Raw genomic sequence first — 27,301 nt, forward strand, 5'->3', positions numbered from 1 at the left:
ACCCCAGGGCTCAGACAAGGGCCCCTGGGGGTCAGGCTGGCGAGGGTGGACAGCAGCGGGTGGCTCTGCTGCACCCTTCCGCCCACCCCTGAACCAGCCCTCCTACTGGAGCAGCCCTGGGCTTCTGTGGAAACGCTGCCCAGCTGGGGCCCGCGGTCCTGGCAGGAGCCGAGACACCTGTGCAGGGGACAGGCCAGGGTGTCTATCTGGTGATTTGGCCAAATGCAGCCCTGCCCCTGCAGAACCTTGGCCCTTGTGTGCCAGGCTGAGGTGGGCAGGGGCTGGGCCTGGACTTGCCCCCTCTGAGCCAGTCTCCCCATATGTGCAAAGGGGATGCACGGACCCTTAGTGGTTGTTGCGTGATGCCTGGGACCTGCTCAGTGGGACCCAGGGCTGCAAGGCCTGCTGTGCACAGGTGCAGCTGAAGGGGTTTGGGGGCCCGTTTGTTCACAGTGGACGCCTTGGGTTCGGTCTTGCAGGTGGGGGGCTTGGGAGAGCCTTATGAGTTGGAACCTTCCAGACATCGGAAGGTTGGGTTCCGTCCAACTTTGCCATGACTTGCTTGACCTAGGCCAACCTCTTCCCCTTGATGGGCCTGTCCCCTCCTGGAGGCAGACTTCAGCAGGTGGGACAGCATCTGAAGCAGAGCTGGGCAGGAGCTGGTGTCTGTTGCAGGGCAAGTGTGGGCCCTTCTCCCAGGAGACCCTGGGACCAGCAAAGACCTCACTTCCAAGCTGGCTGAGCCATGGGGGAGCTTACAGCCCACCTGCTCCACTGCCTGGAGGAGGGGACACCGGCTCACTCAGGGAGCTGAGACCACCACTGCCATCGGCTTGAGGGGCCTTCCCTGTGTGCAGTGCCACCAGGTGAACCAAGTGCTGGCACAGGGGGGCAACATCAGCCCATGACCCAAGGGTCACCCCCACAAAATCTCCCAAGACACAGCTGAATGGAGAGGCGAGCCAGGCTTAAAATAGCTAAATAAATCTTTAATATTTCTAATTGCAAATGTACAGAAATTGCACAGCCACACAGTCTTAGAACACCAACAACTTTCTCTGTACATTATTACATAGTTAAAAGTCACAGCTGGAGAGGCTCCGGCCGAGACTCCACGTTTGCAGTTTTGTCCTTTTCACATACTTACAAAAGGGGGGCAGGGAGGTGGGGAGCCGGGCGGCTTGGGGGGGCGAGTGTAGAAAAGAGAGGGGCTGTTTCCCTGGACAGTCTGCCTTCCGCAGACAGACGGGTGGGAGGGAGAGGTGCATCCGGCAGATGCTCTGTGGGGGAGGGGAGAGCTCTGGCCTCGGTTCCCCACCCCCTTATCGGGCAGTTGGAAAAAGTCTTCACTTATAGGAAGTTTGGCAGTTTCCTTCACCCTAAACATAAAAGTTCACCAAATAGGCGCCTCTGTGTTGGCAAAGGAGAGGAGAAGGTCTCCCGTAGGGTCTGGGCTGGGACCGTGGTCCTCCCTCACCCCCGCCCTGCGGGCGCTCTGTCTGCAGGCCGTCCAGCACCACAACGCGGGTTCTGTGTGGCCCAGCCAGGGCGCATGTGCCCATCACCCCCACCCACACAGCACACTGCAAAGCAAACAAATTAATGCCACGGGCACGGGGGAGACCCCAGCACCCAAATCCCAAACGTCTTCCTCCTGCCCAATACTGTTCTCTAAAATATAAAATACAAACCATCGGGGAGCAGCGGTCCCGGGCAGCCCTTGGCAGCACCAGGACTAGAGGACTATGTACAACCGTTAGGTGAAATAGTTACATTACAGTCAAACACCAAGAACATTTACAAAAATGGTCAGACTTGCAATTCAGATAAAAATCTGGAGTCTGTACACGTTTACAGTTTTTGCACTAGGTAAGTAAGGTTTTGGCCTGAGAGCTCACAGCCCAGCCAAGGCCGCCAGCACCGGCCACCGCGCTGGCCTCCTGCGCCTGCTGCGGGCCCTGGGACCTCCCCCGTATTGCTAAGAGGCGCTCAGTCCGAGGTCGCTCTAGGAGGCATTGGTGGGCGGAGAGTCAGGTGGGGGGGTTGGGGGGGCTCACTGGGCGGACGAAACGGAACCAGAGGACATCACCGGGGCCAGGCCCCGCCTGTGAGACCCCACGGCCTTCCCTCCTGAGGTCTGTGACCCTGGGGGGCTGCCCTCGCCCACCAGCGTGTCCCTGGCCTGACTGTACTGCAGGTTTCGTCTTAGCGCCCATTCCCTGAGCATGGTCCAGGCCCAGGACGGGGTTCAGTGTGGTCTGGGCCACCCCTCCCCCTCTCGCCCTCCTGGTGGGCTCTGTGGCAACCCCAGCCCTGGCACCGCGTCTCCAGCCCCTGGGGCAGGAAGGGCTCGGCGCTCTTTCCAAGGGTCTCCTCGCTTCCTGAGGCTGAGGCTGAGGGCTGGCCCTGGCTCAGCCCGTCTCTGCTGCGGGGCAAAGGCCCAACTTTTGTATCCAGGGCTGGGCTGGGAACAGGGAGGGGCCCAGAGAGACCCACACTCCTGCCCACCTATGTCCCGCACGTGGGGGCGCAGGCTGACAAGCTACAGAACAGCCTGGAGCTGAGGAAAACCGGCCCAGCTGTGGGGTGTGCCCCTTCCCTGTCTGCGGCGCCTGGTCCTTGGCTGGGGGCCCCCGGGAAGGGTGAGGAGGCGGCGGCCGCACACGGGCCGGGTGCAGGCCGCTGCTGTCTTGGAGAGGGAGCAAGTCTAACATCCTCCAGGGCCGCTATTTCCCATGCAGTGCGCACGCTCAATTTAAAAGGCCCCTGTGTTCCAGCGAGCGAGCGGGCTTTTGTTTCTAATGCATACTGCGAAAGGAAAAGAAACCACAGTTATCCGCCTGCCCAGGGTGTGGGCATTAGAATTCTTCACCCTAGAGCTCAGCCCTTCTCTCAGGGTGGGCCCCAGCGGCCACTCCCTGCAGGGCCACAGGAGGGCAAGCAGTGCTGCTGGGCCAACGCTGTCCAGGTCTTTGGCTTTGGGAGCCCCAGACACTGGCCCGGGCGGAGGCTCTGATGTGGGGCAAAGGCCCACAGGTGCGAGGGTCCAGAGGACAGACGGAGCCTCCCTGGGTCTTTTTGGCAGAATGAGGGAGGGAGGAAGGAGGCGGCGGGAATGTGGGGACAGGTCTGGGTGATCCTCGGTTCCTCACAGCAGGGTCCCCGACAGGCTGCATGCAGTGGCAGGTGCTCAGAGCCGGGCAGGGGACACGGACCTCAGGCAGCTCCATCCTCCCCAACCCCCCTCTCCCCCCACTTGTCAGCTCCTGAAACTGCAGGGCAGGGCCCACAGGGAGGGGCCTGGCTGCCAGGGAGCCTGGGTCCCATCTCTTTAACCCCCCCGCCCCTCCGGGCAGCTCCCTCCTTGGGGAGCACGAGGGGTACATGCACTTGGCCAGGTCAAGAAGGAAAGGTGACACACACCAAATTCAATAACCAACAGAGACAGATTCTGGCCGCCCCCGCTCCTGCCAGACTGTCCCACTCCCCGCGTGCAGTCTCTTCGCCTGAACCCAACACGCTTCTTGGGCAGAAGAGAGAGGGGCTCCCGCTGCGTCAGTCTCTCTCGGCTCCCTCTGTGGCCGCCTCCGGGACCGTGGACGGAGGGCACGGGAGACGAGCCTCGGCCTCTCACCCCCCGCGCTGGGGCTGCAACTGTGGGGTGCTCCTCCCCAGGCCGAGGCCCGGCCCTGGGCCACCACAGTCCTCCCTCTCCTCGGGCAGGTTAGCAATTGCTGCTGTTTCTGAACTCGCCGTTCTCGGTAATCTGCAATTTGGTGGGGTTGGTGGGGGAGATGCCGTTACGGGCCTGCATGCTGTACCTCTCTTTCAGCTGTGTCAGGGCGCTCATGAGGCGGGCGTTGGCGGCGTCCAGGGAGGCGATGCGCTTCTCCTGTGGACAAAGAGGGCGTGAGATGGGGTCACGGAGGGGAAGCATCTCCTTGGGGCTGTGTGCGCCGGTAGGAATGCTGGGGGGGAGGGATGTGGCCTGGAGGAGAGGCCCGTGGAGCAGTGGGCGAGTGGGGCAGGGTGGCCTTGCCGTCATGGGCCACGACCTCCTGGAGTCTGCCTTTCTAACGCCGACCACATCGCCTGCCTCTCATCCTCAACAGAGCAGCTCTAGTGTCACCCATCAGCCGCCCAAGGCCCGGTGCCCTGTGCCTATGCGTGACATGCAGAGCTCACAGCTCCTGGTCCTGTGTGCAGTTTACAGTCTGCAAGGACTGGCCCTATTTCTGGGCGCTTGAGAGGAAAAGGGAACAGGCCTGGGGGAAGGAAGCCAAAAACCTCTAACATGTCTCTCCTCTCAGTGCAGTTGGAAAGTCACAGCTCTGAACGGAGCCCCTCCCACTCCCTGTGCCACCTCCAGACTTCCCCAGTCGCCTCCCAATAGATCCACTCTTTGGTTAGCACCCCTGGTGAAAGGCAATACCTACCATGTTGCCCCAGTGGGGGAGGAGTTGCCCTACCCTTTCACAACCTGTCCTAGTGAGCTGTGGTCCACTGAGACCCTCAAGTCTGACTTCCCAGGGCAAGGATCTGTTCTCCTATTCCTCTGCAGCTTTTGCAGTGGGGTATGACTAAGGATATGGAGAAGCCAAAGTCACCCCCCTTATCCTAGGTCCTTTACCACCTGTGGCCGACCAAAGGGCCAGAGCCCCCCACCTGGGCATCGATGATCTTCTGTTTGGAGTCTACAGCTGCTTGCATCTCTGCGTGGTCCTTCTTCAGCTCCTCCTCCACTGACATCAACCTGTGGCCAGAGGTAAGGACAGTCGGCACGTGAGGGAGCAGATGAGGTGGGTGTGGGCCTGTGGCCGAGGAGACATGTGCCTGGGACAGAGGGCCTCCGGCTGGCCCCTGGCCACAATGTGGGCTGGACCTATTCCTTCCTAGACTTTCCCCCAATTCCACTTCCAATTCCCCAGAAGCCCCTGGGGCTGCCCCTTTCCTGATGTTCTTCCAGGGGGTGGGCGTGGGTGATCAGTCCTCCCCATCCTCCAGAGTGTGGCAGGTGTTATAAGGTCGTGGGAACGTGGTCTGGGTGGGAGACAGAGACCCTGGAGGACTCCAGAGCTCTCTCCTCCCTCTGCACTCATGGGGCTGTGCCGGGCACATGTGGCAGTGAGATGAATGAAGTGTGGTCCTTCCCCTCAAGGCACTCATAAGGCCGCAGAGACATGGACAGACAGTAGCTACGCCCTGCACGGGCAGCTCAGGGCCATGGGACAGAGCGGGAAGGGGGTGCACACACGGAACTGGACATCTGAAGGACAAGGTCTGCGGGTGGGAAACAAGCAGAGAAGGCGGGAGGAATGCCATCTGCAGAGGCTCAGAGCTAAGGCAGATGTGGGTCTGTCACCAGCTGCTCCTTTCCTGAGACCCTTCCCGGCTTCGTCCTGCTGGTCTCTCCCACAACTGTCAATCACTCCCCATCACTCCTACCTCCCAACTCCCTTCCTTTGGCTTCTGAAGCCCACACTCTCTGGGTCTCCCTGCCAGCTCCCAGGACACTGCTGGCAGATGCCATGTCCTGGCTGCCCCTAGGATGTCAGGGCTCTGCTTCCTCTCCGTTCTTCTCGCTCTACAAACACTCCTCAGATGAGCTCATACACTCCCACGGCTTCCTCCCCAGCCCAGCAGCAGCTCCCGTCCCCTAGGTGAGCACTCAGCTCATGCACAGTAGGTGCACAGGGAGGTCAACAGAGCTGGGCAGGCACCACACAGGGCTGTCATGAGAAGTCAATGGGTCGGGAGCACTAGTCACGAGAAAGGAGTGTGGGGCCACGTGGGGGGTTCCTGTCACAGGAAGGCAGTCATGGAACAAAGCCTACCAGAGGGGGTGGCGGGAGGCAGAAGAAAGGCAGTAGATGGCATCATTAGAAGGGAAATTAGACTGGGGGGAGACTTCTGTTTCCAGCTATGGTGGAATAACAGGGACTAGATTTATTCTCCTGCCATAAAAAATAACTAAAAAACTATAAAACCAAATAAAACAAAGTTTTCCAGATACTAAATACATATAAAACAAAATAAAATACATATAAAACAAAGTTTTCCAGATACTAAATAACTGGCAGCACAGTCCAGTGATCCCTACAAGAAAGGAACATGCAGCGTGAGCCCCGTCCAGTGCCTGGAGTGTCCAGGCCAAACAAAAGGAGGGAGCGACCTCAGGATGGAGGAGACCCAGGGAGGGCAGGAGATGGGGCGCTGGGATTCACAGGACAGTGCAGACAGGAGGAAGATGCAGAGAGAGGGCCCACTGTCTCCTGAGGGGTCCCCTTAGGTCTTTGGCTGAGGGCTGGTCTGCATGCCTGTGAGAAAAGCCAGGCGGGGACAAGAACCACTGCAAAGTTCACAAAACCACTCCAGGAATCCTGCACGTTCCTTCCGAGCACTGTGGAAAGATGTTGTTAACGCAGGAGGCCTCCAGTGGGATCCCCAGAAAGAAACTGCCAGATTGGGCCTCGATTGAAGGCTGTCCAGGACCCGCCCAACAAGTGTAAATGTGAGCCTCAACAGAACCGAAAGTGATTCCAGATAACCTCATTGTGTCCCAGGACAAAGCCCAAAATATTTAAAGGAACAGAAAACATCCAGCACGTACGTAAAATTCACAATGTCTGGCATCCAACCAAAAATGCAGAGAAGGAGAAAAACACAACCCATAACCAGGAAGGAAGAAAACTAATCAGTAAAAACAGACTCAGAAATGTCAGGGGATAGAATCGGGAGGCAAGGACATTAAAACAACTATTATAAATATATTGCACGTGTTCAAGAAAATATAGAAAAGCATGAGCGTAAAGAGAAGTATATGGGATTAAAACCAAAGTCTAGAGGCAAAAGTATAATAGCTGATAAAAAAAAAAATACTGAATAGAATTACTTAGCAGATTAGACACCGAAGAAGAAATGATTAGAGAACTTGAAGACAGAGCAATAGAAATGATCTAAAAGACAGAAGAATGGAAACAACATAGAATCAGTGGGAGGTGAGGCAATATAAAGCAGCCCAACATATGTGCAATGGGAGTCCCAGAAAGCAAACTGAGGAGGCATGACTATATACCCACAGATCCAAAAGCTCAACAAACCCAAGAAACATGAAGAAAACCTCACTAATCAGTGATAAGTAAATCTTAAAAACAGCCAGAGGAAAAAGGTATGCTAAATACAGAGGAACGAAGATAATGACAGAGTGCCCATTATTACAGCCAGTATTAGCCTGGTATATCCTGAAGGTTAAAGCAGGCCTACTGCCTGTGTTTGTAAACAGCCACACCACACAAACAGTTATGCTGTAACAGCAGAGTTGAATAGTTGCAACTGACACCAAATGGCCTGCAAAGCTGAAGACATTTATCACCTGCCCCTTAACAGAAAATTTCTAACTCCTGTTTTAAAGCAACCACAAAGAGATTAGCTAATAAACCAATAGGAGATAAAATGGAATCATAAAAAATACAAAAGAGGGCCAGAAAAAGGGAATAAAACAGTCCAAATAGAAAACAAGTAGCAAGATAATAGGTTTAAACATAATTATATTGACAATTACATTAAATGTAAATGGTCTAAACACTTCAATTAAAAGGCAGAAACTATCAAATAAAAAGCAAGAATCAACAGTAAGATGTAAGAGTAATTCACTTTATATAGAAACACAAAGATGGGTTAAAAGTATAAGGATTGAAAGGGATATACCAGGCTAATCCTATAATTACAATTAAGTTCTGGCAGCCTTATTAATATCAAAGATGATTTCAGAGCAAGGAATATTATGAGAGCTAAGGAGGATGACTTTATAATACAGAGGTCAGTTCATCAAAGTACATAACAATCCTAAATATGTATACATCTAGGAATAGTGTTTCAGTGTACGTAAAGCAAAAACCAACAGAAATAAAAGGAGAAATAGACAAATCCATAATTATGATTAGAAAATTCAACATCCTTTTCCCAGTAATTGACAGAACAAGCGGAAAAGCTAATAAGGATACAGAAGACTTGAACAACACGATCAACCTAACTGACATTTACATTAGGGAGGAAATATGCCAGGATTGGTTAGTAGAGATAAATGTGTTAAATAAGCCACTGAATTCAGGAAAGCATGCACCTCTGAGCGAACAGACACAAAGAGGAGGTGGTTAGGTGGAAAGTGCTTCCATTTTTGTGACCACACATGTGGAGAGAGCAAAGAGCAGAGCTGGCAGTCAAGTGGACAGTGGGTTTCTAGTGACCCTGGTTACAGGCCCTCTGCTCACGCTAACCATTTTCCAATGAACAAACCCAGAGGTAAATGAAACAATAATTAGGAGCAGAAAAACAGGTCGTCTAAATAGGAGGGATTTGGGAAGGGTTTTGTAGTGAATAAATTTAGCAAGAAGCCCAGTGTGCTGGGGAACATCCTGGCTACTGCACTCCTGTGAAATGTGTCCAGATGACAGGCTCTTGTACCTGGTATTACTGTCATAAGAAAGTCAACTCCAGGACTGGGACTCTGTGGGTTGGCCTGGATGCTACACTTTGCACTCCCTGCCCACAGACACAAAGGTGCTCCCACCCTACTCAGGAGTAGGGGGGGGGGGGGGGAGAGAGAGAAAGAGGGAGGGAATCAACACAGAATCTGATATAAACCATCAATAAAGATGAGTCAGAATTAACAGCCATCCCCTCTCCCCCGAAATCTTCCTGTATGACCCATAGGCACCTTAAAATCCAACACATCCAACACTGGTGTCATCACCATCCCCCTCTCTCCCCACCTGAACTGCTGCTCTTTCAAAGTTCCCCATCTCAGTAATTAGCACAACGACACACCCAGATGCTCTTGGTAGAAAAGTCTGGGGATTATTCTGTCTCCTTCCTCCCTCTCACCTCCCACCTTCAGCCACAGAAAGTAACTGACATTCATTCCTATTTTTCCTGCCCTGAACTGGGTCCTCATTGTCTGTCTTGGCACCTCCAATCTGGCTTCTGCACTCCCGAGTGCTCACCAAGGAAGTGGGACTCCATACAGGGCCCACAGGTCCTCCCAGAGCTGGCCTCGGCTGACCTCACTTCCGCCAGGCCTGGCTTGCATTCTACCGTCAGCACACACTGTACCCTGTGGGGCTCCCACACTCCAGGCTACCTTCTACTTCCAGGCCTGTGCCACAGTCCCCACCGCCTGGGACACTTCCTGCCTTCCTGTCTCCACACTCCACTCACCCTGCAGCTGGTCAGCCCCTCCCCGGAGCCTCCTGAGGGCTGTGTGGGGCCAGGACTGGACCCAGAGCAGGAACAGGACTCCTCACCTGCTGATGATGCCCTTCATCTGGATGTCCTTGTCCTCCTGCTGCCGCCGCAGCCGCTCCTCACCCTCCTCCAGCCGCGCCTGGTACTCCAGCACCAGCTTCTGCGTCGTCTCCTCCTGGCACTTGAACAGGGTCTCATACTCCTCCAGCTTTTTGGTGGAGATTCGTAACTTGTCCTGCAGCACTGCCAGGTCCTGCCAGGAGGGCAGCGCGCCACAGCACAGCACCCAGGACAGAGAGCACAGCCGCGTGAGCCCAAGCAGGCGCCCAGGGAGGGAGGGAATCCAGGTCGGACTACCCCGGGGACTGTCCCCACCCCAGCTCACTTCCCACTGTGAGGAGATGCCCCCACCCGGGGCTCTCTCCACCCCAAACTCCCACCCCCCTTGTCTGACCTTACAGCTGTGAACAGGATGAAGACTCAGAAGTAAATTTAATTAAGATCTTTAGCTTTTTATAGCAAACAACGGTTAAGGAGATTTGACAGTTCCCTGTGAGATGGGGGCTCTGTAGGAGGGGAAACTGAGGCTCTGAAGGCAAGTGACCGAGTCACATGAGTAGCGTGGCCAGTGGGGTAAGATCCAGCCTCCCAGCCTCTATCTGACCCTAAAGCCAGGTGTGGTGGGAGAAAGTGAGGGGGTGGGGGGAAGGGGAAGGGGATGTTAAGGGCAAGGTGGCCTGGCTTTCTGGATCTGACTCGGTGCAGCACGCTCAGCCTTTGGGGGAGTCAAGGATGGGAAGGCAGCAAGAGAAGCAGCAAGCTAGGAGGCTGTGCGGGCTGGACAGAGGGCAAAGCAGGCTGATGCCGGAGTCGGGGGCTGGGGCCAAGGTGCCGTGAGAACACAGGCTGGGGGAGGCAGGAAGAGCCTCTGCTTGAGTCTGGCAAGAGGAGCCCAACTCTCTCAACAGCCAAGGACTGTCCCGAGGTCAGAGGGCAGCAAAGCCAGAGATCCACCTCCAATGTAATCCCTGAAGCAAAGCTTGACCCCAGGGGAGCCTGGCTCCACCCCAGATCTTCTGCCCACCCCTGCTCAGCGGGCCAGAGGAGTGAGGGGAGGGCCTGCCAGAGGCAGGACCAGGTCCCCAGGGAGCTCAAGGAACAAAGGCCTGGATTTGCCTGCGAAGGTTAGTAGCAAAGTGGGTGAGAGAAGCAGCAGCTCATTCAGCCAAGGGACAAGGAGGAAGGGGGCACTCCAGCCTGGCCCGAGGAGCGTTCCGGCCATCCTTGCAATTCACACATGGAAGTCTGAGCCTCAGAAAGGCACGGAGCCTGGCCCCAGGTCCACGCAGCGAGCCTGGGGAGAGGCTGGCCCTCCTTGCTCCCCAGCCAAGCAGTGGCTCTCGGAGCACGGTGCCCCATGTCCCCCGCACGTAATTATGGAGAAAGCAGGTGGATGCGGTGGGCCACGGGGAGGGGGCGGCATGCAGCATGGACATGGACCTCGCCCTAGGCCAGAGAGGGAGCTGCCGCCTGACTCCACGGCCCTGCCTGAGGCTGCCACGGGCTTTCCTGGGGCTGAGAGAGGGGGAGTGACTGCTGCCTGGGGGCCTCGCACGGGTAGACCTGGGCTCTGGCCTCGAACCAGCCATGGATCCAGAGCAGCCATCACACCACTGGGAGAATGGGAGGCGCCCCACTGCCCACCAAGGGCCAGATGTGTGTGGTGGGCGGAACGTGGGTATTTTAGAACCACTTTTTCCCCCGGAGGAGAAGGGGACTGGGAAAGAGCCAGGCCTTGGGCAGGCACAGCCCAGAGTGGAGGGGGCCTGGCTGGGGCACCCTCCCAGCTGTCTCGGGGACGCATGCCTCCCCCGCCACATGCACAAGGCTCCCTCAGGGTCTCCATGCACCTCTTTGGCACCCTCAACCCCCAAGTCCCAGCTGAGTCTCACGCGCAGCCCGTGTGGGAAACCTCAGGTCTAACCTAAACCCTCCTGCTGCTCTTCCAGATCCCACTGGCTGCTGTCTGCACAGGAAACCAGAGCTTGAGAGGGGCCTGGCCATTTGCAGGAGCAAGCAATGCCCCCTCACTCAGGTCTCACGGGGGGAGAATCCTGTCAGCTGCCAAGGGATGCAGCCCCTCCCTGTCCCGAACTGACAGGGTCCAGCGTTACCTTTTCTGCTTGGCTGAGCTCCTCCTTACTCCTTAGCCTATCCCTGTGGGGGGGATCTGGGCCCAGTCCCTCGTCTTCTAACAACTGTGCGTTCATGGTCAAGAGCCAAGCAGCTGTGCGGTCCAGGGCATTGGGGCTCACAGGTGAAGGGCCCTACAATGAAACACAGCTGTGAGGGCTGCCGGGCGGCAGGGGGAGGGTGGGAGGCGGGAGTAGCACCCGGTGAGCCACGAGAACAGGTGGCTCAGAGGCACGGGAGAAGGGAAGGGACCTTCAGCTGACCGGGCACCTACTGAGGCAACAGCGCCTGACCGAGGCGGCTCCAGCTCCCAGCCGACAGCCTGGGGCAGGGTCAAGCGCCCAGGTGAGAGGGGGAGCTGGCCCGGGAAGACCAGGCGCTCTACCCAAAGCAGGACAGTTCCATGTACTGCGTGCAGCCCCTGGGTGACAGGAAGTATGCGTGGCAGCTGAGCTCTGGAGACCAGCTCCGAGCAGGTCACAGGTCAAGTCCGACCCTGGGCAGGGCATCAACAGGCTTAGAACTGAAGATGGTCTGACCCCTTGCTCTCTCCCTGACCCCAGCTGTCTCAGGGGAAAGGGGCAGAGGGACCTGGAGGCTGCAGTGTCCCTGGTTCACAGGACTGAGGCAGAGGCCAGCAGGGCCGGGGGAGAGGAGAGGTGTATGTGGTGGGCTGGGGCTGAGTGTGGCATCATCAGCATGGGATGGCAGCTGGGTGAGGGGAGATGAAATGACCGGGAGGAGCAGCATGGCCCGGGGAGGACCACCCTCACGCCTGCCCTCCACCTGCACACTGACCTGCTTGTGCACCGCTCGAGGCTTCAGCTCGGGGCTGTCGCCCTTGGAGGAGGAGGACTGCTGCCGCAGCCGGGCTCCGGGGCCAGCCCAGTCGGGTGAGGCCGACGCCAGGGTCCCGCTCGAGGGCCGAGGGTACTGCAGGGTGCTCAGCAGGGTGGGCGGTGTCCGGCCACGGGGCGCAGGAGGTGGCGGTGGGGGCGGGGGCGGCGGCTGGTCGATCCGACGCTGGGGGCCGGCACTGTTCTGCCGTGGCACCGTGGGCTGCCCGCCCTTTTCAGTCAGTGACATCTGCCGCCGTGCCAGCTCCCCCGGCCGCCGCCCGAGCTCCTCAGCAGCGCTGCTGAAACTTCCCAGCTTGGCGGCGGCTGCCAGCTCCTCACTGTTGCTGTGGGAGCTCAGCGAGCTGTGGCCCTCGGAGCCGGAGTCGCCAAGGCCGCGGGGTGACAGTGGCAGGCCAGCCGCCATCTGGTACACAGGGTTCTGGAAAGAGAGCGGTGCCAACAGCTGGGGCCGGCCTGGTGCTCCCTCGGAGGTGCCCGGTGTGGTCGGCGTCTGGCCTGCCCGCCGCACTGTGGCCAGCCCTGCCAGGCTCACGGGGGCTGCCCGGGCTGGCCACCCAGCCACCAGCTGAGCTGCAGGCATCTGCCCGTCGGTGGTGAGAGCGTCGGGGCCCGCTGGGGAGCCTGCCTCCCCATCCAGCGTGCGGGCGTCTTGGAGGTCCACCATGGACAGGCTCTTGCCACCGTTGGCCATCTGAAGATCAGGCTCGTTGGCTTCCGAGTAACTCGAGCTGCGGGCAGGTGATGGCTGGACCCCGGAGGACCTTGTGACAAAAAACAAGTCCTTGTTTTCGGGGGTTGGAGACGGTAACCGGGTGAAATCTATCAGACTGCAGGGAGACAAGCACACACAGGGAAAGAAGGGGGAAGAGAAGAACTGTGAGTGCGGCCAAGGCGGGTCCGAACCGAGAGCCCCCGCCAAGCTGCCGGGCCTGGCGGCCGGAGCCAAGGCTGGGGGAGGAGGGGGCGGGGGCAGGGAGAGGAGGTGCTGGGGCAGCAAGAATCGGAGAGTCCTGGAGCCCAGATGCAAAACCCACAGCCTGGGCAGCCGACCCCAGTGGAAGCCACCGTGGACTGGCTGGCCGAGGTGGCCGCTCCTGCACAGAACCTGTGCCAGGGCGTTCTGGAAATTTTCCTTAGCTGAACCCCATCCCACAACGCAGTGGCTCTCTGCTCCCCAGGGTCCTGCACAGAGGAAGCCGACGTCAAAGCCACTAGGGCTCTCTCTGCCTCTTCCTCTTGTTCCTGATCAGCCTGAGAACCAAGGTGGGGGCCTGCTGAAGCCTCGCCTGCCCAGCCTCCTGCTGCCACACCCCCTGACTGACTGACTGACAGGCAGGCGGGGGCTGGCGCTCCTGCTAAAAACACGGAATCAGAGGAGGATCCTCCAGGCATGACTCACGCGCGGAGGGACTGCCCTGCAGTGGCAGGCTGTGCCCTCCCCGAATGTGGCCCCGTGGAGGACGGCACAATGGAGTGGGGCCAGCCAGGCTTGGGAGGGAAGGCCGTGGGGGTGAAAAGGGCTCTGAGGGGGCTGGAGGCAGCAAGGACTTTAGGGTTTGACATGAACTTGGAAGGGGAGTAAGAGTTGGCTTAGCCTGGAACGGAGAGAGGAAGCGCCAACTGGTGGGCTTCGGCAGGGCAGGCTGTGACCACTTGACAGCCCTTGTGGGCTGCGAAGACGTGGCCGAGGCGGCAGTGGAGCTGGGAGAAACCCACACCAGCAGCCACCTGGTCAGGTCTCCTCAAAGCCATGCATCCGGCCATCTCTCAGCCAAGGTGTGTGCCCGCCTGAATGAAGACTTGCCTCACTAGGCAGGTTGTATAAATGAACCCCGAGACTCAGAGGGACCTGAGAGGTGGCATCTGGCCTCCAGTCCTGTGCCCCACACCCTCCTCCACTTAAAAGCCTGCCACTGCCACCACCTTCAGGGGAGACCTGCTCCCAACTCTGCTGGCCCAGCCACATCCTCACCAGCTGGCCCAAGGCGGCCCCTGGTAGGGAGGGGAGTGTACGACGGAGGCATAGAGGGGTCAATAAACGCCTCTGTTTTAAAGGAATAGCCTCATTTTGATGTCAATATTAGAGAACATGTCCCTCTGCCTCCACCAAGTGTGCATTTTGCCCCAGGGCTGAGGGCTTAGAGTGAAGGTCAGGCCTGAGCTCCCAGCCTCAAAGCCGCGTAGTTACCCAAACTCCTGCTGAACACACAATCCTGCACACCATTTTTGGAGATTCCGACTGGGCCTAGCAAATACCAGGAGAACTGGTATGTTTAACACACCTAGACGACCTGGAGGTATTTGGGACCAATAAATTGTTCTTCGACAGAACATTGTTGCCTTTGTGTTAGTCCCTCTACCCAGAATGCTTTTTCCATCAATGAAAATGCTCAAAACTACAGCACCACCTCATCCAGGCAGCCTTCCCGGATTTTTCCTAAATGGAGGCTCACTACTGAGGGCCTGCACAACACATTTCCAGGCCTCCTCCTGCCCAGCTGAGACTGCATGCAGGTGGGGTGCACTTTGCACGTGCACCCCACAACGCCCAGCACACCAGGGATCTTACCCAGAGAGGTCATTCTCGATCACCATCTTCTGCAGCCCGGCCGAGATGCTGCTGCTGCCAGAGCCAGGCGTGGAGGCCAGGTCATTTGTCCCTGGGAGCTGCCCACTACCCGGGGTGCTCAGTGCCGTGTGGACGTCCCTCAGGATTCGAGGCAGGGGCCCCAGTTTGGATACGATGCTCTGTGGACACACGAAGAGGCAGATGTGACCTGCTGGGGCCACCTGGAGAGGCCACGTGAGCTAGCTGCAGCCACAGCGGTTTAAAACTCCTGAGGCATCAGGCAGAAACGCAGGCCTCTCTCCTACCAGTCAGATCCAGAGGGTCGGAGGTTGGCAGGGGAGTGTGTGTGTGTGGGGGGGGGGGGGGGGGCGGGGGAGGAGCCAAGGACTGTGCCAATTACGTATTTACCAGCTTCCCAAATATTTCTGAGATGAAGGTGTGAGGCCCACAAGGAGAAATGCTGAACCAGTCCTAGCCTTTGACCCAAGTTCATCCTACCTTTGCCTCTGGGGAGAAAAACGCACGAGGAATTCAGAACTTTTCCCACCCACAACTTTTCGCACCCACAACTCCCCGTCTGAGAGGCTTCTGGGACAGCCCCTCCCACATCACCTCCTCCAGAGGGTGGGCGGGGCCTGACTCATGGATACCCGAGGCCCAGGGGACATGGTCCAGGCAGAGGCAGGCACATGGTGGGATTAACAGTGGAGGGCCAGGCAGAGGCAGCACCTCACTGCCATGGTTAAGACTGACGGTGCTAAGGATGCCGGCTGCGGGCCGAGCGGAGGGAAGGGGACCTGCCTTCACCTGCTTAGCCGCTGGCTTCCAGGTAGGACTTTGCACAGAAAGAATGTGAACAGAGCAGAGCCTCGGGAGGCAGAGCGCCCGTTTCAGGCCTGCTACAGCACCGCCAGCTGTGATGGCTGCTGACCACGTGCAGACACGGGGCCGGCACGGGGGCGCAGGAAGTGAGGCACGGGGGTGACTGGCCTTGGTTCCCATTCCCCTCTGTGTCTCTCGCAGCCAAAGGGCAGTGGACAAGGCTGAGCAGAAACGACTGCATCAGCATCTGTTGGTGGTGAAAAGCTGGACTAACCCGAGTGCCCGGCAACAGGGGGCAGTGAGCCGCGGAGCAGACGTCCACACAGAGTGTGAGACACACACACACTGCAGTGCACACCTGCGTTCTCCCTTTAGCACACTCCAACCAGGAAAAGAGCTCTGTGCTTGCGTGTGCACCTAACACGCGCGGATACATCCAGAGGCTGCAGCCCTGAGCGCCCTGCGTGGTCCCCTGCGGGAAACAGAACAGGAGCGGGAGCCTCCCAGCCCTGGTGCAGCAGGAACTGCTTTTGTAAGGGGGTCTCTCGGAGCCCCAGGAAGCAACAAATATCCTGGAGGTCGACGGTGGCAGGTATGGCCCTTGCTGCCAACAACCTGTCCACTGTGGGCAGAGCTGCTAGGGGCGGGGCGGGGAGCCCCGGGTGGCAGAGAGCACACGCCGGTGGCTGCAGCCATCTCAGGGGTTTCTGGGCAACAACCATTTCAACTGACTTGACGGCCAAGGGCAATTGTGGGAAGGTTTGTGGGAAGGTTTGTGGGAAGGTTTGTAACTTCCTGCCTGGTGCTTGAAGGTATAGCGGAGCATACTTGGTCTTTTTCTTATGGTGCCCTTAAAACCCAGAACAAGGACATTTTCACAGAAAGAGCTCAATCTGATCACATTTCTCACGGGTAGGAAACACACCTTCATACGTGGAATCCGCCCACTCAGCGCCGAGTGTGCAGAGACACAGCCAAAGCCCCAGTACCCAGGACGGGCGCCCGGCCCGCAGGTGCTGGCGAGCGAGCACGGCACCCCCACCAGGGAAGCGGGCCCCAGTGATCCCAGCGTGTGCCTCAGGGGCTGAGTGGGAGGTGTGAGCCCAGCACCGGGGCAGGCTACTGATCTGCACCCACAGGAGAGCCCTCTGCCCGCACCCTGCCCGTGGGACAGGATAGGCACCTGCTCCAGCTGGCTGACGGCCTCCCAGAGCAGCGCGTGCAGGCTGGACAGCTCGCGGCCCAGGTCGATGTAGCCCTCGAAGCCGGCAGTGTTGGAGATGGTCTCCGGGTTGGAGATCTCCAGCAGGAAGCGCTGCATGTTGGTCCACTCGTGCTCCAGGAACTGGTTCATGAACGACATGTACTCCTCTTTGCTGCCAAACCTGGAGGGAGAGCAGGCAGGGTGAGCGACCCAGGTCCGCGGACGGCCTGAAAGCCATGCTCACCCAGAAACCCTCCTTCTCGGAGATACCCGCCCTCAGCTCCCATCCCTCCTCACCCACTGTGGCCACTAATCCACCAGCCAGCCGATCTGCTAATGACTCAGGGCCCTTGTTCCTCAGGGACCCTGAGGACCCCTTCTCACAGGACCTGGAACGTTCTGTGGCCCTCATTCCCCTTTCACTGCCGGTCACAATCTCCTTCCTCTCTCCCTCCAGGTTTCCAAGGCCTGGTGGGCAGATGATTCCCAATCTATGCTCGGCCAGGCCTCTCTGCTGAGCCTGCAGACGTGTGTCCGTAGCATCTCCCTCGCACCCAGCCTGGCCAAGTCTGAAGTCATCACCGTCACCCCAAGCCCATGCCCTCCTCCCAGACTCCCTGTCCCAAGTGGAAACCCAGGTCCGCCAGAGAGCCGAGCCAGAGCCTGTCCCGTCACCTCCGCCCTCCCACCCGGCAAGGCCGCTGACTTTGTCTTCTCATCGCCCACTGACCTTGCAGCCCCTGCCTCCTGCATCACCTCTCCAAACCCCAATTCCCTTTTGCCAGAAACACAGCTGTGCTCTGCTGAGGTCTCTCAGGTGCCAGTCCCACTCCCTCCAACCCCCTCCCCACTGCTGTCAAGCTGACCTTTTTAGGACCCAGAACAGACAAGGGCCACCCCTCCGCCCCCATGCTTAAAGCCCCGCCTGGCCCTCAGGTCCCTGCGTCCTCCTGGGTCTCATCTCCCACTTCTCCCTGCCTGTCACTTGGAGATTCAGGAATGCCAGGTGCCTTGTCCCTATAGCACACGGCCCTCCCAGGAGCTGCCCTGCCTCTGCTCCCATCGTTCAGCTGGGGGGCACGTGTCTGAGGAAGTCTCTCTGTCTCCTCTCCCAGCAAGCTGAAGGCCCTCCTCAGAGACTGTACGCACCTCTGTCGCCCTCCCCTGTCGAAGGGCTGGGACCAGGCGTGACTCCGAGCCCAGCACAGAGGGGCCCGGAACTGGCGACTGGATGACCAGCCCTCCCGTTTCTGCCCCCGCGCTCTAAGGCAGTGATGGCGAACCTATGACACGCGTGTCAGAGGTGACACGCGAACTCATTTTTTTGGTTGATTTTTCTTTGTTAAATGGCATTTAAATATATAAAATAAATATCAAAAACATAAGTCTTTGTTTCACTATGGTTGCAAATATCAAGAAATGTCTATATGTGACACGGCACCAGAGTTAAGTTAGGGTTTTTCAAAATGCTGACACGCCGAGCTCAAAAGGTTCGCCATCACTGCCCTAAGGTATAGTCCAAACACGGACGTGCTCGACGAGCAAGGACATCCTTGACAGCATTACACAAGGACAGTGTGAAACAGCCCGCGGACCGGCTCAGGGGCCGGGCTAGGAAATATGGGCCCTCCTCCCTGAGGGCATATTAGTCATTCGTTTCAAAATGAGGCTATGGCTGTTAAGCACATGGGAGAATCCTTACGATTAAATGTTCATTTGAAAATGCTGCAGGAAAAAACATCTTGGCTTCTCACCTCTGAAAATTAAGGAAACATACCAAAATGGCATGTACCTTTGGTAGGGAGGGAGGACGGGGTGTGGAGGGGACAAAAGCAGGGCCCATTGCGCAGCCCAGCTCCTGGGAAGACACGCCCATGGCCTGCCCCCGTGGGCTCCTGCCCGTCAGGGACACAACACTCACTTGGCGAAGTTGGCCAGGTTCTGGGTAACCTTGGCGATGAGGGTGAGGGTGCGGGCAGTGCGGTCATCGGGGTACTCCTGCAGCAGGTTGAAGAGCGAGGGTGACATGATGGCCGGGCAGAGGAAGCGCAGAAACAGGGAGGCGCTGATGAGCCGCTCGCTGATGTCCGGCCGGCCGCGGCTGCTGCACTCTTGCCGCCACGAGGCAAACACCTCTTTCAGCTCCCGTGGGAAGACACTGGGCAGGAATAGACAAGAGTGGGCCTGGTGGTCAGGCAGGGCGCCAGGACAGGTGGGTGCAGAGCAGAGACTTGGTTCTGAGTCTGATGGAATCCTGAGCTCCATCCCTGATAGCTATGAGCTGGCCCTGCTGCCCATCACCATTCTATCATCCATCCCCCTATCCATCACCCACCGGACAGGGCTGCTGGGGGAGCTGAGGCAGCACAGGGCGGGCAGAGCGAGTGCTCAGGAAGGGCAAGGGGTGCAGGGCCAGGCACTGAGTGATGACATCTACCCATGGCACCCAGAACTGAGAGGTGCCTCTGGGTCTGACAAACACCAGAAAGAGGAAATGGAAAATCACTGTCCACGATATGTTTCCCTGAGTGCCACACCCACTGCCCTGGGAATAGCAGGGCCGAGTGAAAACAGCCTGGCCCATGGCAGGAAGTGTGTTCCCTCAGAGTTCAAGGCTCCCAGGTCACTGCCCCGCCCCCTCAGTGCCATGGGTCACGTGACCTAGCCTGAAGGGCCAGGCTGGTCCAGGTGAGCCCAGGAGCAAAGGGGGGTGCAGGGGGGGGCACTGGCTCCGCTGGTTCTCACCATCCCCTCGCCTAGCAGGCCTCTCTGCTGAGCAATCACGGAGCCCTTTGGTGTGCCCAGCCCTGAGCTGGGGCTCTACCAGCCTGGTGCTCCCAGCACGTGCAGGAAGCAGATTTACATCAGATTTACTCTGATTGGATCAGGGCTGGGACAGAGGATGCCCAAGAGGGGTGAGCTGACCTAGGCAGGCCACAGAGGGAGCCAGGCATAAGCCTTAAAGGAGAAAGGGAAGAAGTGTGACCAAAGAGAGGACTCAAGTATCGCTGGGGGTGGGGAGGGGAACGCAGGTCCTGAGCTGGTGCCGTGACGGGAGAAAGTCTGAGCAGCCGTGCAGTGTGAAAATAACCCGTGCTTGGCACTGGCAGCACGTCCCCGCCCTGGACAGTTACGCCTGCCTCACCATTAGCAAGGGTGTACCCTGCAGTCAGCTGGCACCACACCGACCTGGGAGCAAGCAGGTGCCCTCCCTGCAGGCCGTGGCTCACGCACCAATCCTGGCCCCGACTGTGGTCCTCTCTGAACAGCCCGTCCGCACGCCCCGCTCCTTCTCTCGGGGCTGCAGAACTACGTTCTCCTTAGACCCCCATCCTTTCTTCTCCATCCCTACAGTCCAGGCACCACACGAGCCCTAGCTAGGCCCAATCACCAGCCTGTGACATGAGCACCAACAGACGAGGGGTCTCAGGTTAAGTCATCCACCCACCCCAGGGGGGTGCCCGAGCTGGGCCTTGCCAGTCTCGCTCCCTGTGCAGCCTCAGCACCTACAACAGCACCAGGCACAGGGGGCGCTCGCTAATGAACACGTGCAGTGGACTGCCGCTGCTCCCAACCCTCCACGCGGCACACACTGTGTCCTGCGTGGTCTGGAACACTCCCTCACATCGGAGAACCCAAAAAGGGCCAAGACTTGCGGAGTCAGGCAGAGGGGTTCCCATCCCAGAGCCACCTCTCTGAAGCTGTGTGAGGCCAAAGGCGTGTCCACCTGCCCTCTCCGGGGTGAGCCTCAGCTCTCGTTTGTAAGTCAGGCACAGGCAGCAGCCTCTCCCTGAGCCGTACGCATGAGGACGGCACACCATGCCTCGCACCGCACCTGGCACACTGCAGGCACTGACACAGCACGGGTCACGCGATGGGTGGGGAGGCCTGAGCCGCTGAGCCCAGGGAGGGGGTGCGGGGCAGCACTGACCAGTAGGAGTTGATGATCTTGCAGAAGGCCAGTTCACAGCACATCTTCAGGTTGCCCTGGTGCTCGGGGAGGTCAGAGGCCGAGCACTTGCTCGGGTCCACCTCGCAGTTCTCGTCCGACTCATACAGCGCTTTGATGAACTCGCCTGTGACCGGGAGGGCAGAGAGGGGCGGTGAGGACCTGGTGGGCATGTCCCACCGTCTGCCCACGCCGGCCCAAACCCTCCCTACCTAGCGCGTCCTGCAGATACTTCTGGCCCACCAACTTGAGGTACTCCTCGATGGCCTTGGTGGCCAGCGTGTTCTCCCGGAAGATGAGGTGCTCATTGTCCCCGCAGCGGTCCACCTCTGACATCATCAGGTCAGTCAGGAAGTCCTGGGGAGGCAGGCAGTGAGGAGGGAGGACCTGGGCCAGCCAGTAGGGAGGACCCTCGGGTTCCACACTTGCTGCCTGGGCAGCGGCCAGAAGCCCCTGCTTCCCAAGGCTGCTCCACTGTCCACCTCGGGGGCTGCCGGAGGGCAGGGCCGCCTGGTGACATCACAGCTGGGTCTCGGGACCGGGGAAGGCAGGCCTGGGCAAGAGCATGCCACAGGGACATGAGCTTCCTGCCCCATGGCCAGGCCAGCTGGACTCAAATCCCTGCTTGGCCCTGAGCAGGCCTGGGTGACCAGGGAACTCCCACCCCCCATCACCATCAATGCCAGAGAGGACAGACGGGCACCCTCTCCACCATCTACCCATGACTCTGATGAGTCTCCCACACCAGACATGGCTCGCTCTGCGTGGTGCGGCAGAGGAGGAGAGAGGCAGAGGCTGCCCGCTGCCTCGGGGGCAGTGAGCCAGTGCTCAGCTGGGGAGAGAAGGGAATTTAGCTTCGGTGGGAAGGTGGTGGCACCACTGCCCACCTGGCAAACCCAGGGCAGCAGTTCCTCACTGCTGAGGGCAGCTGTTAAGTAGATGAGCCTGCTGGGCCCCCAGGCAGGGTCATGGGCAGACCCCAGGAGGCAGCCTGGCCCACATCTCCCCGGGCCTGCAGGGAGGCTGGAGAGTGAACCTGCTGCCACGGCCCAGATGGGAGCTCCCTTCCTCCAGAGACCCTCCTCCCACCCACAGCCAGCCTCGTGACTTGGGGGAGGGAAGAGGACAGGCAGGGAGTCAGAGGCCCAGGGGAGGGTGAAGGGCAGGGCAGGGGCCACCAGCAAAGAGGCTACAAGGTGGCCAGCGTGGGCCAGGGTTTCTGGTGCGCACAACTTTGGCAACCTCTCTGACATCACACACATGGCCCCTCAAATACAGAACTGAACTTGCGGCCCAGGAGGCCCTGCTGGCCAAAGGAGGGATGATGGGGGGGGGTTGGGGGGGGGGATGTTTAAGTAGCTCCTGCTGCCTCTGGGGACCACATAATCTGAGGAGCCCTTCCTGACCCTTAGCTGACCTCTGGGATCTCCTCGGAACATGGAGGCAGGACCCCAGCTCCTCCACCTGGGTCTTCCTGGGCTCATGGAGGGGTACCCAGCCCAGGCCGGGTGAGGAAGAGCTCTGTAGAGTGAGGACCCAATGAGGGAGCCAGCACAGAACAGGAAAGTGACCTGTCCAAGGCCACAGCTCCCAGGCCAGACCTGGCCCAGGCCTCCTGCTTCCCAGAGCCTGTTCCTCCTGCTGCACTGAGGGGAGAAGGGGTGGCAGGGAGAAGCCCTTGGAGTCCACGACAGACTGAAAAGTCACTGCTTACTTCCTCACTACAAGCTGCCATCCCGTCCCTCAGCTCCACATCTGCCGCAGTGGTGGGGGCAGAAGAACGAAACCCCTCACTCCACGACACCACGCTTGGGTTCAGGGGACCACCTGGTCAGTGCCCCCGATAGGGCTGAAATCCATGCCTTGGACATAGGAAACAGCAGGTAACCTCGTGTGTCACACGCACCTTCACCTTGCCCGTGCTCTGGAGGATGTGCACCAGGGCCGACGCCATCTCCTCCTTGGTCTTGGCACTCAGGATGGGCTCGAGGGCTGCGCAGAGCCCCAGGTAGTGGTTGGTGATGTGCTCGGCAAACTCCTTGTACATCTCCATGGGCAGGATGCTGATGGTCTGGTAGCGCGCCTTGATGCGGATCATGGGTCCGGGGCCCTTGCCGCCCTTGGGGTTGGGCGTCATCACTGGGTACCACTTTTCCACGAACTGCCGCCCGGCCACCGAGGCGGCGGGCAGGCTCACCAGGCCCAGGTAGCTGTTGCGCTCCTTCTTCTTCTTCTTGTCGGTCTCCCGGTACAGGTGGACGGTGACGGTGCGCAGGGGCGGCAGGTTGTGGAACTCAAAGTGCTCGCCCCAGAAGACGTTGTCCGTCTTGAGCTTGCCCGTGGTGCGGGCGTAGAGCACATCGTCCAGGCACAGCTCGCACAGGTACTTCTTCTTGGCCGGCAGGTCCTTGGCCTCAATCACCCACAGCTTCAGGATGTGCTCCACACGCCGGCTGTTGTCCTGCATGTGCACAAGGTGAGCCGTGGTCACTGAGGGGCCGGCCACCTGCCCACCGGCCGGCCAGAGCTGGGGGAGCTCTGATCCAGGAGAGCCCTGGAAGGTGTGGGGACGGGCCAGGCACTGACAGGATGGGGCGGGGGGAGGGACAACTCTGGAGTCTGGTGGCCACGAGGCTGGATCTCTGCTCTGCCTCAAACGAGCTCACTGACCTTGGGCAGGTGACTTAATCTAAGACTCAGTTCCCTTTCCCATAAAATAGGAACAAATGGTGAGAGATCAAGTAAGAGGTTAGCACAGCGCTTGGCACCGCAGGCCACTGTGCTACGTATCAGGCCTTCTAGTTTGCTGGTCTGTAAGTCACTTAAGAGGGGGCCACTGCTAAGGCCCCTCCGCAGTGATGTCATGGTGACCAGGCTCAGCCCAGGCCCGGTCAGCCACGAGGGCAGACACAGAAGCAGGCGATTAGAGTTGGGGCCCATGAACCTGATGGGGGAAGCCCAGGGCAGTGGGAACACACAGCAGGGCGCCAGGCTGGGCCAGCGGTGCTCACTGGAGGATGGGACAGAGGTCTGAGCTGGAATTGGGGGGGTGGCCAGGAATCGGCCAGGGGAGGAGAGACAAGAGGTCCAGGCAGAAGGCCACCAGCACCCAACCCCCTAACAGCCCATTCTCAGTTCTCTGGCCCAGCCTCCGTGGTGTAGCTTCGAGGACAGAGGCCCACAGCACCTGAGTCGGCTTGGCCACCTCGAACCCCTGTTCCAGGGCCCAACCCTACTGCCCACTCAGGCCCCACCCCCACAGGCTGCCCCGCCCCCACCCAGCCCACCCCAGAGACCCCACTGTGCTCCCTGGTGTCAGAGTCTGCGCTGCTCCGGGTCTAACCGCAATCCCCGGGCTTTGGTGAGAGGGGACGCAGCCTACCTTGTTGGGGTGCACTGCTCGCCGCAGGTTCTCCATCCACTTATCCCGCTCGGCTGCTGACCGGCAGGAGAAGCACTTGCTTCCTGACGATGTTGTCACCTGTGGGGCCGAATAGGACAGTGTCACAGGGGGGAACACAGCGAGGGGCAGGGCAGGACAGAAGACCTCTGGGGTCTGGGGCTTGAGCCACCAGGTCTGCAGCATTGCCTTGGGAGGGGGCAGAGTGAGGCTCAGAATGGCCTATTTCCCATTGGCAGGTGGTGCCGTGAGATCACTGTCCCAAGTGGGTGACAGGGTGGCCCAGCCCTGACCATCTGGCTCCTGGCCCTGGCTCCTCTCCCCGTTCCTCGGCATCCTTTGTCCACGGGAAAGTATCTTTCTGACTCTAACCTCACTCTCCGAGGATGGGAAGAGAGAAGGCACGGGGTACCTGCTCCCTCTCTAAGTGGAGCCACGGGCACCAAGGACACACCCTGGGTAGGCACAAGGATCGCCTCCGTCCTCAGCTGACACTTGCTGACGGTTATCTTTTGCCGAGTGACAGTAACAACGATGGTCACAGAAACTTAACATTTTTAGGGGCCAGACTGGAGAAATGAAAACTGGGCTGTCCAGGTGTGCTGGGCCTGGGGTCCTCCTGCCTGGAACCTGTACCCTCCCCCGCCATCGGACTCTCGCTCCTCCTCCAATCCCCACCGGGGAGGAAGCCCAGCCCAAGCAGCTCCTCCTCTTCCACTGCCCCCAGCATCATCCTATGGGCTCGACAGAAGGGAACCAGACTCCTTATCCAGCCACTCAAGGGCCGGCACAAGCCGTAGCACCCACTGTGGACCAGTCCCCCGGCACCGTCAGCCTGTCCCAGGCAAAGAAGCCGGAGCCCAGATGGAGCCCAGCTGGACCAGGAGTCTTGATGCAGAAACAATGGGCACAAGGGGTGGCACAGATGCCAGGCACATTCCACTCTTTCCCTGGGGCTGGGTTGCCAGGAGGTTGCCACGAGTCCCCGAATGGCTGACTTTCATTACCAGGCTCACCCCTCCATCAGAGAGCTCCCTAATTATGTAAGCTCCTTGTGGGTGGGAGTGGAGGGTGAGGTGGGCAGGGAATCTGATTGATGAGAGAAGCAGTCAGGAACTCCCAGGAACACCTACGACATTCATCACCCCGGTTCTGGCGTGGCCTCAGGCTTGTGGTGTGACCTCTAACATCTTGCCCCTCTGGCCTCAGATTCCCCGTCTACCGTGAGACTGGACAGGTGATCCCCAGGTACAGCCCTGCCAGGTAGGGCTGCTGCCCTCTGCTTGCTCTTAAACCTTGCGTCACCGAATGCTGGGGCACAAAAGATTCTGATGTCTTTATAGAAGGGGGAGACTGGCCCAGAAAAGGGGGTGCTCTCTACCATTTAGGGGGTTTCTAAGGAGGGTGAGCAGGCTTCAGGCACAGGCCCTGGAGCTTAAGCAATTCTACATGGACCTTTACCCCCTTTTACTGCCGGGAGCTCTTGCCCCCACCAGCATGGAGAATAGTGCTGGTCTGTCTCCAAGGAGCCCACAGAGAAGGAACGAAGCCCCCATCTCCAAGCTCTACCTGGTCTCTTAGGAGCCAAAAACAATGGACAGTTTCCAGCCACTGCCCCCAAGCTGAGGCCTCCGAGGACTCTAGGAGGGGTCTGGAGACCGGCCTGGCTCGGAGATGTGACCAGAGCCTACCTGCCCCCAGCGGACCCACCTCGAAGCAGTAGTCCTGGCCCAGGATGCTGCTGTGCACAGGCTTGATGACCACCTCCTCCTCCATGCTGAGGTCCAGCGCCTCCACCGCGCTGCTGGGGCTGAGCAGGGACTCGTGGGAGCGAGACTCCTTCACCCTGGGCATCAGATGGGACCTGGGGGGTGGGCAGCAGGTGTGTCAGGCTGGGCCTGTCACTCCCCTCCCCTGCCCTGTCCCCTCTCCTCCAGGAAGCCTGCCCAGACCCCCCAGTGGGAGGCAGTCACTCCTTGATCAACCCCCAAGTCCTTGTCCTCTAAAGGCAGACTTGGGGGAGGGGTACGTCTGTGCAGGAGTCACAGAGACCCAGTACCGGTCCCTTTGCCCACTGCAGGATGCTGCGTGACTGGCTCAGCCTCTAAGGGAGCAAGTGGCTGAGGATGAACCAATCAGGAGCCGAAAGTCAGCACTGAGTGCAGGGCAGGGTCTGCCTGGCTCCCAAGCAGACTCTGAGACCCACATAAAAGAGCTGAGCTCACCCAGGTGGACTGCCCCACCCCATCCCACCCCCTCCGCCCTGGTCCCCGTCCAAGACCAGAGCAGTCACCCATTTGTCCAGAATGTTACTGTCAACAGAGCCTTTCTCATATGCCACCCCACTTGAGGCAGGAGAGTCACAGGGACCTCTGCTGTACCCATTTTATAGATGAGGGCAGTGAGGCTCAAAATGCCAAAATCCAGACAGTCCACATGCCGGGCCTTGGGGGCCCAGGCCTGAGACAGTGGGCCCAACACAGACACAACGAGCGGAGGTAGTGGATGCCACCTGGTGCCGAAGTGGAGCCTGGACCTGGACTGGCTGACAGATCTGGCCTCACTTCTCGCCTGCTATGTGGCCCTGGACAAGTCACTACCCTTCCCTGAGCCTCGGTTTCTCAGCACAGGCCATGGAAAGAGCCTCAGATGGCACCTGCACCAGTGGAGTCTGCCTCAGAGCTGTGCAAGTCCCTCTTCAGAGCCACCGCACACAGCAGTGCCCGTGGGAGCTGCCTCCCACGGCTGGGCACAGGAAAAGCTGGAGAGCCAGCCAAGCCTGATAAGACCACCTCTGGCGTGGAAGCTGAGCAGGCCTTGCCCCTCTTCACGTCCACGGCCCAGACCCCTGGCATTGGCACAAAACCCTCTGTGGGCTTTGCTCACGCAGATCTCCCAATCCCTCTCCCTCTCAGCTCCTAGCCTCCAATCCATCAATCTCTCCCTGCCCTCATGTCAGTGAGGCCTGGCAGGGTCACCACACACTTCCCTGCCGGACACACACCTGTAACCTACTTCCATGACCAGCCAGAGTAAGGGAGGCGGAGGCTACTATGTGTGC

At 59.0% G+C, this 27,301-nt stretch overlaps 1 protein-coding gene across 1 annotated transcript; it reads right to left on the reverse strand.

Annotated features, from left to right (window-relative positions):
* Positions 1 to 977: 977 nt before the first annotated feature.
* Positions 978 to 26,097, reverse strand: DAB2IP (DAB2 interacting protein). Its single transcript, XM_081103370.1, has 13 exons — positions 25,951 to 26,097; positions 24,223 to 24,321; positions 22,747 to 23,301; positions 21,053 to 21,197; positions 20,823 to 20,967; positions 18,813 to 19,049; positions 16,871 to 17,072; positions 14,866 to 15,044; positions 12,235 to 13,123; positions 11,418 to 11,570; positions 9,303 to 9,496; positions 4,666 to 4,753; positions 978 to 3,892 (listed from the first exon to the last, which is right to left on the reverse strand). Exons 1-13 carry the CDS (start codon positions 26,092 to 26,094, stop codon positions 3,725 to 3,727), a joined length of 3,198 nt encoding a protein of 1,065 aa, XP_080959496.1. The 5' UTR covers positions 26,095 to 26,097; the 3' UTR covers positions 978 to 3,724.
* Between the last annotated feature and the right edge of the window lie 1,204 nt (positions 26,098 to 27,301).

Source organism: Myotis nattereri (genome assembly GCF_964212035.1).
Source record: "Myotis nattereri genome assembly, chromosome: 12".
In the NCBI taxonomy this organism is placed as follows: Eukaryota; Metazoa; Chordata; class Mammalia; order Chiroptera; family Vespertilionidae; genus Myotis; species Myotis nattereri.